The 12,322-nt window shown below is 43.5% G+C and overlaps 1 protein-coding gene across 3 annotated transcripts in view; it reads left to right on the forward strand.

The window, feature by feature from the left end:
• MICU2 (mitochondrial calcium uptake 2) overlaps positions 1-12,322 on the forward strand; it is a 71,574-nt gene that overhangs the window by 44,860 nt on the left and 14,392 nt on the right. For 2 of the 3 annotated variants that reach the window (XM_031465730.2, XM_064493277.1), the window contains 2 exons: positions 4,656-4,703; positions 5,955-6,037. In XM_031465730.2, coding sequence (XP_031321590.2) covers positions 4,656-4,703; positions 5,955-6,037 — 131 coding nt within the window. The remainder of the gene's footprint in view (positions 1-4,655; positions 4,704-5,954; positions 6,038-12,322) is intronic. The other variant, XM_064493275.1, reaches the window with a different exon arrangement.

The raw sequence follows: 12,322 nt of genomic DNA on the forward strand, positions 1-12,322 counted from the left end.
GCAGCTAGAGGGCTCTATATTCTCGGAATGAACAGGGGCGTCATTCATTTCCAGGATTTTTTTTTCGGCAGGGGAGGGGGAGAGGAGGGAGGTAGGTTTACTAATTTATTTATTTTTAGAGGAGGCACCAGAGATTGAACCCAGGACCTTGTGCATGCTAAGCATGTGCTCTGCCACTTGAGCTATACCCTCCCCTGCATTTCCAAGATTTCTTAAAGAATAAAAAGTCAGTATTTCTAGATGGTTAGGGAGAAGGCCCTTAGTGATGGACTATTGAAAAGATAAACAGAAAATGGAAGTCCAGAGCAGAAAGTTTGCGTTTTTTTCCTTTAGGCGCAGTCTGTGAAGATATTCAGAGAAGGAGGAAAAAGGAAGACAGGGGGCTTTACGTGGAGCTGGAAGGAAGGGAGGAGGGAGGGGCTGCAGGCGAGGTAACGTGACAGCGCTCGTTTCAGAGTCGGGGAGGATCAGAACACAGGCGCTGGCAGCTGCGGGGGGCCAGGGACACCCAGCTTCCTGCCGTCCACGCGGCGCTGCAGGTCGCGGCCCCACTGAGGACGTAGCAGCGCAACTCGCCGAGGACGAGAAAAGTAAGCCGCTGACGGGCAGGAGCCGCGTGTCCGTGCAGAATCAGAAGTAGCGAGGCAAGGCGGTGAGGACGGCTGGTTCCGCGCGTTCCTGCGGCGCCAGCTCCCTCACCCCGGCTGTCCCGTCCCTGCTGTCACTCTGCTCCAGCCGGGGTCCGGCCCTGGGCCTCCTGTCCTCTGGGACGGCCACTTGACCGCACTGTCACTGGGAGAAGAGTGTCCCTGAGGTGAGGGAGGCTTCACAGTTCCTGTGTCCCCTGGAGTAACTAACAGAATTCTCTAAAGCCTGTGTTACCTGTGAAATAGAGGTCATTTGTTTCCACGGTTAGAGGGGGATGCGTATGCGAGTCTCGGGCTCAGTGCCTGGAGACAGGTCAACACAGGACCTCGGCGGGCAGAGTCACGTGCTGCATGCTCTCTGGGGTCTCTGCAGCCACGCTATCCCGGGTCTCCTTGTGCTGCTCCCTCCTCCTGCCCTGCAGGCGCTGGGCTGCCTGGGGTCCTCCTTCACTCACTGCCCTTCTCCTCGCTCCCTTTGGTTGTAGCATCCGTGTGTGCTGGTGACTCAGATCCCTCCTAGCAGCCCAGGCCACTCTCCCAAGCCTCCTGTGTACAAAGTGGCTGCCAGGCACCTGCATGTGGTTCTCAGTTACCTAAAATTCATCATATCCCAGACCATCGTCCCTCAAACCTTGGTTTTTGATCTTATTTGGTAGTAGGATTTTTCACCCAGCTCATCGAAACCCAGAAACATCTTTGAACCCTTTCTTTCTTTGCCCCTCCCATCCTTCACATGCAGTCAGACATAAATCTAATTTCGACTCCTAAATACTTACTGAATTCATTCCCTTTTCTCCCTGCCTCTAGAAAACTTAGAAACAGAACAAGAAAAAGTCTCGAGAAAGGACTTAAACAGGTTTTTTTTAGTTTTTCTCTGAAATACATGAGTTGAAATATACATTCCACTTAAAGAAAAAACACTACTGTGAATATTTTATAGGAAAGTTTCAACAGATACACTTTTTTTCAGATATACTCCTTTGTTGATATAATTGAAGTCACTTGAAGAAAAGAATAACATTTAGCTACACTTGGAGCAATTTATTCTGTTCTACCACATGAAAGCGCTGCCCAAGTGCACACTCTGTCGTAACAAGCAAAGGTGGCGGACGCTTGAAGTCAGAAGACAGCTCGCCCCCTTGCATTGCTGTAAAGAAAAGTGAATTGTCTGTTACGATTATTATGTATTGTTTACAGACTGAGCAGAATTTTCAACGTGATACTGTCCTCAAGGATTTACCAAATACAAGTTAAGATATGTCATAAGATATAAGTATGTTCCTATGATAGCTGTAGTCATTTCTGTTTGGGGAACAGAGTTCTCAAAATTGCATTCCGTAGCAAGTCATATTTTTCAGTGGTTCCAAATTTAAAATATTTCCAGGGAAGCATAGTAACTAACAGAATTTGATCATCTCTTCTAGTGGCCCTTAAGAATTCTTTACTCAGTTTTTAAATACAAATTATTTAAACTACTTCCCCATTTGAAGTGCAGTTTTGAAACATTGCCATTTCACAGCATTCATTTTACAATTCAGTGTAACAAATATGTATTAAACTGTCTCTCCTATAAATGTTCTGAAGTGTCAGTTTTCTTTAAAAGCATTTCAGAGGCAGATGGGCAGAATGCTGTTGGAGAGCTGTATTGTCTGTAATCTGTCTTGAGAGTGTAAGGTGCTGCTGTTACACTGTCTCAACTGTGTTTATTCAAGCATTTTATTTAAGTCAGTATTTCAAAGAAAGACTATGGGATTTTCTTTTTCAAAAAGTTCCCCTATGCACGGGACAAGCACCTATGTCTCGAGAAGAGGACAGTGAGGTCTCCTTTTGGCACCAAGCCCAGTTCTGCTTGGCAGATTGACCGTTTTTTCACGTTGCTGTATTCCTTTGAAAACTAGAAAAAAAAAAATCTATTCACTCTTTTGAGGCCGCCAAGGGATGAAATCCTTTGATCCTTCAGCTAACATTAGAACATTTCTCTCAGCTCTGAAGTATGGCAGAACACATTTAATTTATTCTCCCTTGGTATAAACACTGAATGTTTTTAAGAAAAAATATCTGAAGACTTACTGTGGGCTTTCTTATTAAAGGGAAGTACACCTGCTCCAGAATAAAAACAACAGAAAAGTTGATGATGCAAAAACTGTAAGTCATTAAGAACATTTAAAATATATACATGAAGGCGCTGTAGCTGAAACATGGAATTACCTAGAGGGCAGCCCTGCCTGCCTTGCTCTGCGCTGCTTTCTGAGTCTCCACCGTGTTGACCGGGAGCCGGCAGGGGTGGTCCTCCTTCACAGAAGGATGAGGCAGACCCCTGCCGCCACCGCCTCCAGCCTGTCTTCCCTGTCTCTGAACCCCTGGATTGGCTTCCCTTCCCATTGATTCTTCCACGTAGACAGTATTCCAGACAAACAGTTGCTTTTTAATGCTCATATTCAGCTTTATCAACCTTATATATGTGGTTTTCCCACTGATACTACACCTGCTTAAGTAAAATTTTCTCCCATCATTCGAAGACCATTTTTAGAATTATTTCTTCTGAGACGTCTCTGATCACCTAAACTCTGGAATTGACTTCACTGTTTTTTTAAGTCTTGTAAATCTTCTGTCAGCATCTCTCGGTGGTATTTAGCATTTCCTGTAAGCATTTGCATTTGGGCTTCCTGGTGAAAGTATACAGCGCCATCTGTTAAGAATTCTTGCCACAAACCAAACTTGAATCTGAGCACAGCTCTGGATCCAAGTACCAGTTTGCAGAAAATGTAGATGTTAGAGGAATGAGTGAAATGACACCACGGATGCACTTAGCAAAATCTTCTGGACACTCAGAAACTTTACAGGACAAATGACCAAGCTTCTTTTAACAATTAAGTTGAAATTGAGAGGGGGAAAAAGACCAGGGAGAACCTATAGAGTAAAAGAGATTTAAGACACGGGCGACAACAGAAAAATTTTAAAGTTTTGCGACTCAAAGTACACTATCAAGAGTGAAAAGGCAGCCCACAGGATGGAAGAAAATATTTGCAAATCCCATGTAGGGGGTTAATATCCAGAATATATAAAGAACTGCTACAATCCAATAACAACCAAAAAAAAAACCAGTTAAAAACGAGCAAAGGACTGGAGTAGACATTTCTGCAAAGAAAACATTCAGACGGCTAGTTCACAAATGTTTATGGTGATTCTTTGCATTGCAAGCACGGGAAGCCTGACACTGCTTACTGGAGCAGGAGAGGAAGTTTATTTAGTGGGCAGACGTAGATCCAGCTTCAGCCCAGCTTCGTCCAGGGTTCAAACAGCCTCTTTCTGGCCTGCGTTGGAGACCAGCCCCCTGGAAGGTCCAGGCACTCATCTGGCCTCGCTGTCCTAAGCGGGACATTCTTGCATCATCAGAGCTCGGGGGGAGTGGAGTGAGTGGCCCAGCATTCTCGCAGCGGTTCCCCCAGTCCCCGCATCTGGCTGAGCAGGGCTCAGCCCTGCAGGAGCGTGGCTGCCGCCTGGCCAGTTAGCATCTCCCTCCAGAGGTGAAGACGAGTCGTCCCACCCAGACAGGAGTGGGGAGGGATGGCTTCTCAAAGGCCAGTCAGGTCACTGCTGCGAAGATCGAATGACTTCATTTTGATAATGTAGTTTGACCTTTCGCATATTCAGATCTCTGTCATTCTACTGAATTTGTAAGTTTGCTTCAGTTGAGATGTTATGAATAGTGAACTTTGTGTAGAGATTACGCAGAATGCCGTGCAAGTGAAGCCCCTCGTGGACACCTTTGTTTGCTGGCCAACGTCCGTTCCCCTTCCTGCTAGCGACAGTGACCTGATCAGTCTTTTGTTTTTAAGCATTTGTACTAGACTCTCTTATGACGGTTCTCCGTAGTACCAAAGAGAGGTCATTTAAAGTAAAATGTGTTTTTACTTGGGTGAAGGTTCCATACAGTATATGTATGTGTGTGATCACTTCTAAACCGCCTGAAACTTGTTTTCAGTGTGTGTGTTCTCTCTCTTTCAGGGCTCGTTTCGTACACTGAGTATCTGTTCCTGCTTACAGTCCTCACTAGTGAGTACCTCAGTCCCTCAGTGACCCTGACTGTTCCTACCAGGCGGGGCGCGGAGGTTCTGTACTTGCGTCTCTGTCACTGCGGGTGTTGCCGGTGCCTTGGCGTCTGTCCCTGCAAGATGACGCTTGGATCGGGTCATCCCTGGGCTCTCGGCCTCCTTTGCTCTCTGCTCCCGTAACTTTGTCTCATGACTGAAGGCTCTTTGAGCAGAAGAAACAGACCTAGCCTTCACTTAGGGATATTAAAAATGCCTCATCTGGGGGGGTATAGCTCAGTGGGAGAGTACCTGCCTAGCATGCACGAGGCCCTGGGTTCAGTCCCCAGTGCCTCCATTAAAAAATTAATTAATAAAAAGGCTAATTTCCTCTCCCCCAAAATACAATAATAAATAATTTTTTTTAAAATGCCTCGTCTGAGGTGGGCAGGGTAGAGCTCAGTGGTAGAGGGCATACTCAGCATGCACACGGTCCTGGGTTTAATCCCCAGCGCCTCCATTAAAAAAATAATAATAAATTTTTTTAAAAACCTAATTACCTCCCTCCCCCCAAAAACATTTTTTTAAAAAGCCTCATCTGACATCCTGCAAAATTCCTGACCAGCCCTCTTCAGACTGTCAAAGCCAAGAATACCAAGGAGAGATTAAGAAACTTCCCCAGCTTGGAGGAGACCGAGGAGGCATCCCAGCTAAATGCAGCGTGTTTCCTGTGTCTGACCCTAGAGCAGAAGAAACGTGCAACCCAAATGAAGTCCATAGTTTAGTATGAAATGCTGTCGTGTTAAGTGCTTAGTTCTGATAAAGGCACGAGGTTCCAGAAGATGCTGACGGTAGCGGCAGCTGGGTGGGGGGCCGGTGAGAGCGCGCTGTGCCGACCTCACAGCGTCCCTGTAAGTCCAGAATCACTTACGAGTAATTTTTTTAAAGCCTTACTCTTGAGAAAGGGAAATCAAGGATAATCAAATGAAAATAGCCAAGGTACTGTAAGAATACAGGAAAGCGCCGAGTATAGCTACAGAAATAAAGTGGTTGAACTACGTGTGCTCTGACGAGCAGAGCACGGCGGGGGAGCAGCACACCGTGGAGGCAGGTCAGCCTCTGCAAGCTGGTGTCCTAAGCAGGTACGGCTTTTTGTCTGTCTTAGGCACTTACGTTGTTTCTGGTGGCTCATTTCAAGTTTGAAGATCTGTATATCTGCAAATAAATTGCCTTTCACCAACATTGCCATAATTATTCATTTTTCACTTGCTTGCAGAACCCCATACTGGGTTTCATGTTGCATTTAAAATGCTGGATGCAGATGGTGATGAGATGGTTGAGAAAAAGGAATTTTTTAAGGTAAGTAGATTCTAGTTAATTTTGGTTCATTGTTGAACACCTGTTGTGTTTACACTGTACTGTAGTCTGTTTAAGTGTGCAATAGTGTCCTGTCCTAATATGCATGCCTTCATTTAAAAATACTTCATTGCTAAAAATGCTAACCATCCTCTACCAATGCAGGGTTGCCCCAAACCTTCAATTTGTAAAAAACACAAAATCTGCAAGGCACAATAATACGAGGTATGCCTGTATTTCTAATGGAATACATCATATGAATGATCTGTAATGTAAAATACACACCGGATTTTGAAGAAATAAGAAAGGACTATAAAATATATTGATTTTTGTATTGAAGATGTGATAAAGTCATAATTTTGAGATATAATTTCGCCTGTTTCTTTACATTTTTGCTGCACTTTAATGAAAATGAAACTGAGAACTACAGATGATAAATTATCTTTTATATACTTAGTCAAGAAAAATAACAAGTAATTTCAATCAGTGGCTTCACTCCAAAGAAAAGGCCTTGGTTCTGAAACGGATGTTACTTATGTAAGTTAATTAAAATGTTCATTGTGCAGGTGTCCTTCTTCTTTAAAAGGATTCCTCAGTTTAACAGACTTTTTAAGTAACTGGACAACTTCCAGCACTGGCCTCACTGGCTGAGACACTGAGAGCTGCACCCGCCGCTGTGCAGCCGCACACCTGCCCCTTCCCTCACCTCGGCTCGCCCTGCGCTGAGGTTCGCGCACTCTGCACCCTCCTCCAGATACTTTGTGAACTTGTTAAATGTTTATAACCTACTTTTTGTAGGATCCCACTGTTTATAAATGTGTTCTCTATTTTATGACCTTCTTTTTGCTACATCATGTTTTCTTAATATTTGAGATAGTTTCTTATGTATAAAACCAAATATTTTAGTAATTAAATTTGCAAAGTCATGGTCTAGACCCTTGTCAGAGGGGTTTAACTGTGAGGTTACGTTATATACAATAAACTGCACCTGTCCACAGTGTGCAGAGGGATGAGTTTTGACAAATTTATGCTCTGTGTCCCTACATCCCAGTCAAGATCTGAAACATTTCCCACGCTCCAGAAAGCCCTCTTGGGCCTTTCAGTCCGTTCTTCACCCGTCCTGGCCCCAGGCAACAACCAGTCCTCTGCTTTCTTCTAGCATCGATGTGCTCCTTTCCTCGAGTCTCACGTAAATGGAATCAGAAAGTGTGCGCTCTGTTTGCCTCGCTCGGGCCCGTCCCCGCTGCCGCGGGCGTCAGTGGTCCGCCCGTCCCCGCTGCTGGGGGGGGTGGGGGGTCTCTGTTGTGCGGACGTCGTTCATCTCCCCAGTCCCTTGTGGATGAGCATGCTGGTTGTTTCCAGGCTGAGGCTGCTGTGAATATTCATACACAGGTCTTTGGGTGAATGTATGTTTTCTCTGACTGAATACTTAGGAGTGGGGTTGCCAGGTCATACGTTAAGTATAAATTAAGAAGCTGCCAGTTCTGTTTTCTGGGTACTGTTTTACATTCCCACCCGCAGTGGGAGAGAGTTCCATTTCTTTCGTGTCTCAAAGGCTTTTTTTCAGTCCTAAATTAGTCATCTATATGTGTGCTCATTAATCCATCAGTGGTTTTTCTAAGTAGTTAGTAGGTGCTGATCACTGTGCCGTATACTTGCCTTTTTCCTGGTTCTAACGTGCCTACTAAAACATTCTAAATCACTTACTCAGGCCAATACTTTCCTGCTGGTCAGCACTGCTCTAAAGTATACAGGGCTAAAGATACTGAGGAATTTTTAGATGTACTTTGTTGCATACTCCTTATGACAGTTGTCTCAGATGCTGGAAAAGATTTTTCTTACTCCTGCGTTTGCAGCTTAAGTAAAAAGGCTGGAGGATTCCAGAGGATTGAAGTTGCCTGAAATAAACCTCTAGGTACATGAGGTTTCACTGTACTATTCAGAAAACAGGTGGTAATCTTATAAAATCCATTTTCTCAAAGTGGGAGAAGTTAAATGTACTAAAAGCTGTAGAGAAGACTACTGTTTAACTGCTGAAAGAATGTTTGGAATGTTCCACGTATTCAGAATATGTTATAAATAAGAGATACGGATTTGGACCCCAAAAAAGTGTTTCATTAGAAAGTCATTGTGAGCAAATGTCAGCCCCCTTCCTCCCCAGGTCTCCTCCCAGGGGCCCATGGAGCCACGTCCTGCAGGGTCTCCTTCCCTGCGGGGCAGCCTCCACCCGGGACGTGGCACACGCCTGCTTCAGGAGTGTTTCAGATACTTTTTCTGCGTAATCATTCAACACGCTGAATTTGAAGAACGCTTTCTGAATACCACGGTTTTTCCTGGTCAACCTCCTAAGCCTGTAAAGGGTTCTTTGTGCTGATCTTAGAAATGAAACACTGAACTTGATAACCCGTGGAGCATGATACACTATGTCAATTAAAAATAACAGCTTAGAGGAGAAAAAGCATTTACATTAATTACTTGAATAATTATTTCATTTCCATGGTCATCATATTAGGAATCCTAAGTATGTATTCTCTTCTATTTGAAGTTTTATTGAAATAGCCAAACAGTTCTTTTCCGGTCAGAGAAGCATGTTTAAGGGGCAGGATTTGTGAGTTTTCCAGCTTATCTGACTGTTTCCCCAGTAAATTCTGTTTGTTGCTCTTCCTATCATAAGTGCTAGGAAAGTAACGAGAATTACTTTAATACCCAAAACAGAGGCACAGCGAAGTGACTTGAACGGCAAACGCAAAAGTAACGAAGAAATCTATTAATATGAAGTCTTAGGAAAATGTCCTAGAATATAAATTGCCTTAGTTTGTTTCTTTTGTGCTATGTGGTACATTCCGGTTTTGTTAACATCAGGTCTGCACGCTGTGAGGTAAGTGTATTTATTGCTCACTTCTTCATCCCAAGAACAAGTACAGTGGCAGCGCTCCGTGTAAACTCTTCTCTGTCAGCAGACCACAGGCCGCCTGCAGCGGTCAAAGCCAGTGATAATCAGTCCATTTCGTCTTTACCTCGATAGAAGGTACATCTGCTTATTTGGGATAAGAGCCAGGGTTTCAGTGTAATTTCTTTAAACAAGAGATTGATGACAAGTCTGTTTACTAGTATAGATTTCTCTTTAGGTGGTCCCTTGATTTCACAGGTCTTTCATACTGGTAGGAAGGACTGTGCTCTTAACGCAGTGGTGTAATAATTTTATTATACTATGTCTACCTGCTAATGGGGGGGCTATAGCTCCAGTGGTAGAGTCATGCTTAGCATGCGTGAGGTCCTGGGTTCCATCCCTGGTACCTCCTCTGGGAATAAATGAGTAAACCTAATCACCTCCCCCAACCAAAAAAAAAAAAAAAAAAAAGGAAAAAGGAAACTAAATGTACCTGCTAGAGTTATTATTAACTGTAAAGGCCTTCAGTAGAATTTATTCTTCTTGATTTTGGAATAGTGTTCTTATTCCAGAACTTAATCATGATCCATTCTGAAAGCAAAAACAAGTTAAACTGACCCTAGATAGTTGTCTTCACTTTCAGCCTGAAACTGAAAATACGGATCAGTATAGAGCTGGTCGGTTTGGCAGTGGTTGTTAGATGTCGGGAATTCGTATTTGCGCGTGCCCTCCTGCTGCCTTTGTAGCTGCGTATAACCTCTTTACCTGTTTTTGGTTCTCTAGCAAAGCACCCCTATTTCTACCAGAAACTTTGCTCTTACCTCTACCTAGAATGCCCTTTCCCCACCCCCTTGGTAGCTTTTAATTATTCAGCTCTCAGCCCAGATGTCATGTCCTCAAAGACAACTCCCCAGAATAAGCATGTCTGACAGAAAGCCTGAATCTTGGCACACCACTTCATTGTCTTTTTATTCTAGTCGTAGCACAAGACTGAAAATTCTGGAATTACCTGACTGATTTGTTCACTTGCGCGTTATCTCTGTCCCACTGGATGTTGTCTACATCCCACTGGAATGTAAGTTCAGTGAAAGCACCCCGTGCCGCCCTCTGTCCGTAACCGCTGTGCTCCCAGCACGGAGACCGCACGTGGTCACGTGGGGGCACTTAGCGCAGTGCCGTCGTGACTCAGCGTCACATGCAGCCGTCTCAGAAAGCACCGTAGTAGACCAGAGAGACCTTTTGGCCTAAGAGGGTACCTGGATACAAAGTGTTCATGGTCTTTCAAATGGAGCTGTTACTACAAAACAAGATACACAGCACTGCAGTCTTCAAAGTGCAGCCGAACCTGCCGTAACCTCTCCCTGAGTCCAGACCAAAGTGCCTTAGCTAAGACTCTGGCAGGGCAGCTCCGTCTGGCACTAAACCCACATAGTCAGACTGCAGGACTGACCCTTGTTCTAAGTTCCACATGATACTGGGACAGCCTCCTGAAGAACTTCTTACTTCAGTGAGCTAATTCTGTTTGCTTTTTTGTTTTGTAACTATTTACAATGACTACGTGAAGATTATAACTATAGACAATAACTATATTGTCTTATAATAAAAGATAAGTTTTGAATGTTCTATAAAAATGTATCATTTTATGAATAACATCTGTTGTTCCTATTTTTAAAATTATCCATCTGATAAATTTGACTGATCCTTAGTACTTGACCTAACAGAAACAAACAACAACAAAAGAGATCAAATGCCCAGTATTAGCAATGAAAAGGAGAGCTCACCACACATCCTGCAGGCATCGGAGGGATAGAAGTGGAACACTGTGAGGTACTGGTTCCTATGTGACTGGGAGTTTGATAACTCAGACGAACGGACAAGTGCCTTAAGAAACAAAACTTACCGAAGCTAACGAGATGGGATAGAAATCTGAATGGCCCTTTATCAAAGGAACTGGATTTGTTATCAAAAACTTTCCCACAAAGAAATATCCAGGCTCAGATGCTTTCACCGGTGAAACCTGTTCAAGCACACAGGGATGCAGAAATGCCCAGTTTGCACAGACTCTTTGAGAAAACGCAGGAAAAGGGAACAGTTCCCTCATGTGATGAGACCAGCACATCCCTGATGGCTGAAACTTGGCGAAGACCTAACAGGAAAAGTGGACTATAGACCACCTTTCCTCGTGAACAGAGATGAAAATGCTTAACCGGATGGAGCAAAGCTCGTCAAGCGCTATATAAAATAACACATCACGACGAAGTGAGATTTATCCACAGAGTACAAAATTTGCTTAATAGTTGAAAACCAGTCAGTGCAGTCCATCTTAGTATTAACAGAATAGAAGAGGAACCAACACGATCATACCAGTTCATGCACACAAAGCATTTAACAAAATAAGCACTTTTGTGATAAAAGTTAGCAGGTAGGAATAGGAGAGAACTTCAGTCTGTGAAAGGCGTGCACAGAAAATTTAAAGATACATCCTGCCACAAGATGAAGTACTGGACGCTTTCCCCTTGAGGTCAGGAACCAGGCAAAGGACGTCTTCTTACCCCTTCTGTTTGACATTTTGCTGGAGATTCTAGAGATAAAAGCAATACAGGGGGAAAAGGGGAAAAGATGAGAAAGGAAGAAGTAAATCTGACTTTACCACAGATAATAGGACTAAGGAACTGACAACCAAATCACAGCCAAATCAAAGACGTGTAAGTGAATTTAGCAAGGTCTCCGGGTGGGAGATCAGTGTAGAAAAATCCATTGTGTTTTCATATAATGGTAGCAAACTTTTGGAAAATGAATTTAAAATCAGTTCTTTTTAGATGGTGCCAAATGATATAAAAGAAGTAGGAATAAATTTAACAAAAAACATACACCAGAAACTTCAGACATTGCTGGTAGAAATTCAAGGAGACCTCAATAAATGGAGAAATACACCATGTTAATGGATTGAAGATTTGGTAGTGTTAAGATGTCACTTCTTCCCAAATTGGTCTAAAGATTCAATTTCCCCAAGCAGAAACCCAGCCGACTTTTTTTTTTTTTAATAGAAATTAACAAGCTGATTTTAAAGAGTATATTTAAAAGCAAAGGCTCTAAACCACCCAGATCAATCCTGAAAAGCAGGAATAAATCTGGATACTCTGACACTACCTAACTTTAAGATTCTGCAGACCTGCAGTAGTGGTGACACTGTGACGTTGCCCTAAGGACGGACAGGTAGATCAGTGGAGGGGAGCAGAGTCCACACGTACATAGTCACAATTCTCAGTAAAGCCTCCAACTCAGTTAATGAAGAAACAAAAGTCTTTTCAACAAATAACACTAGAACAAGGGATAGGATATTATGTATATGAAAAAGCCATAACCCTTGCCTCAGACCACATACAGAAATGTATTTG

The sequence above is a fragment of the Camelus dromedarius genome, chromosome 13 (genome assembly GCF_036321535.1).
Source record: "Camelus dromedarius isolate mCamDro1 chromosome 13, mCamDro1.pat, whole genome shotgun sequence".
In the NCBI taxonomy this organism is placed as follows: Eukaryota; Metazoa; Chordata; class Mammalia; order Artiodactyla; family Camelidae; genus Camelus; species Camelus dromedarius.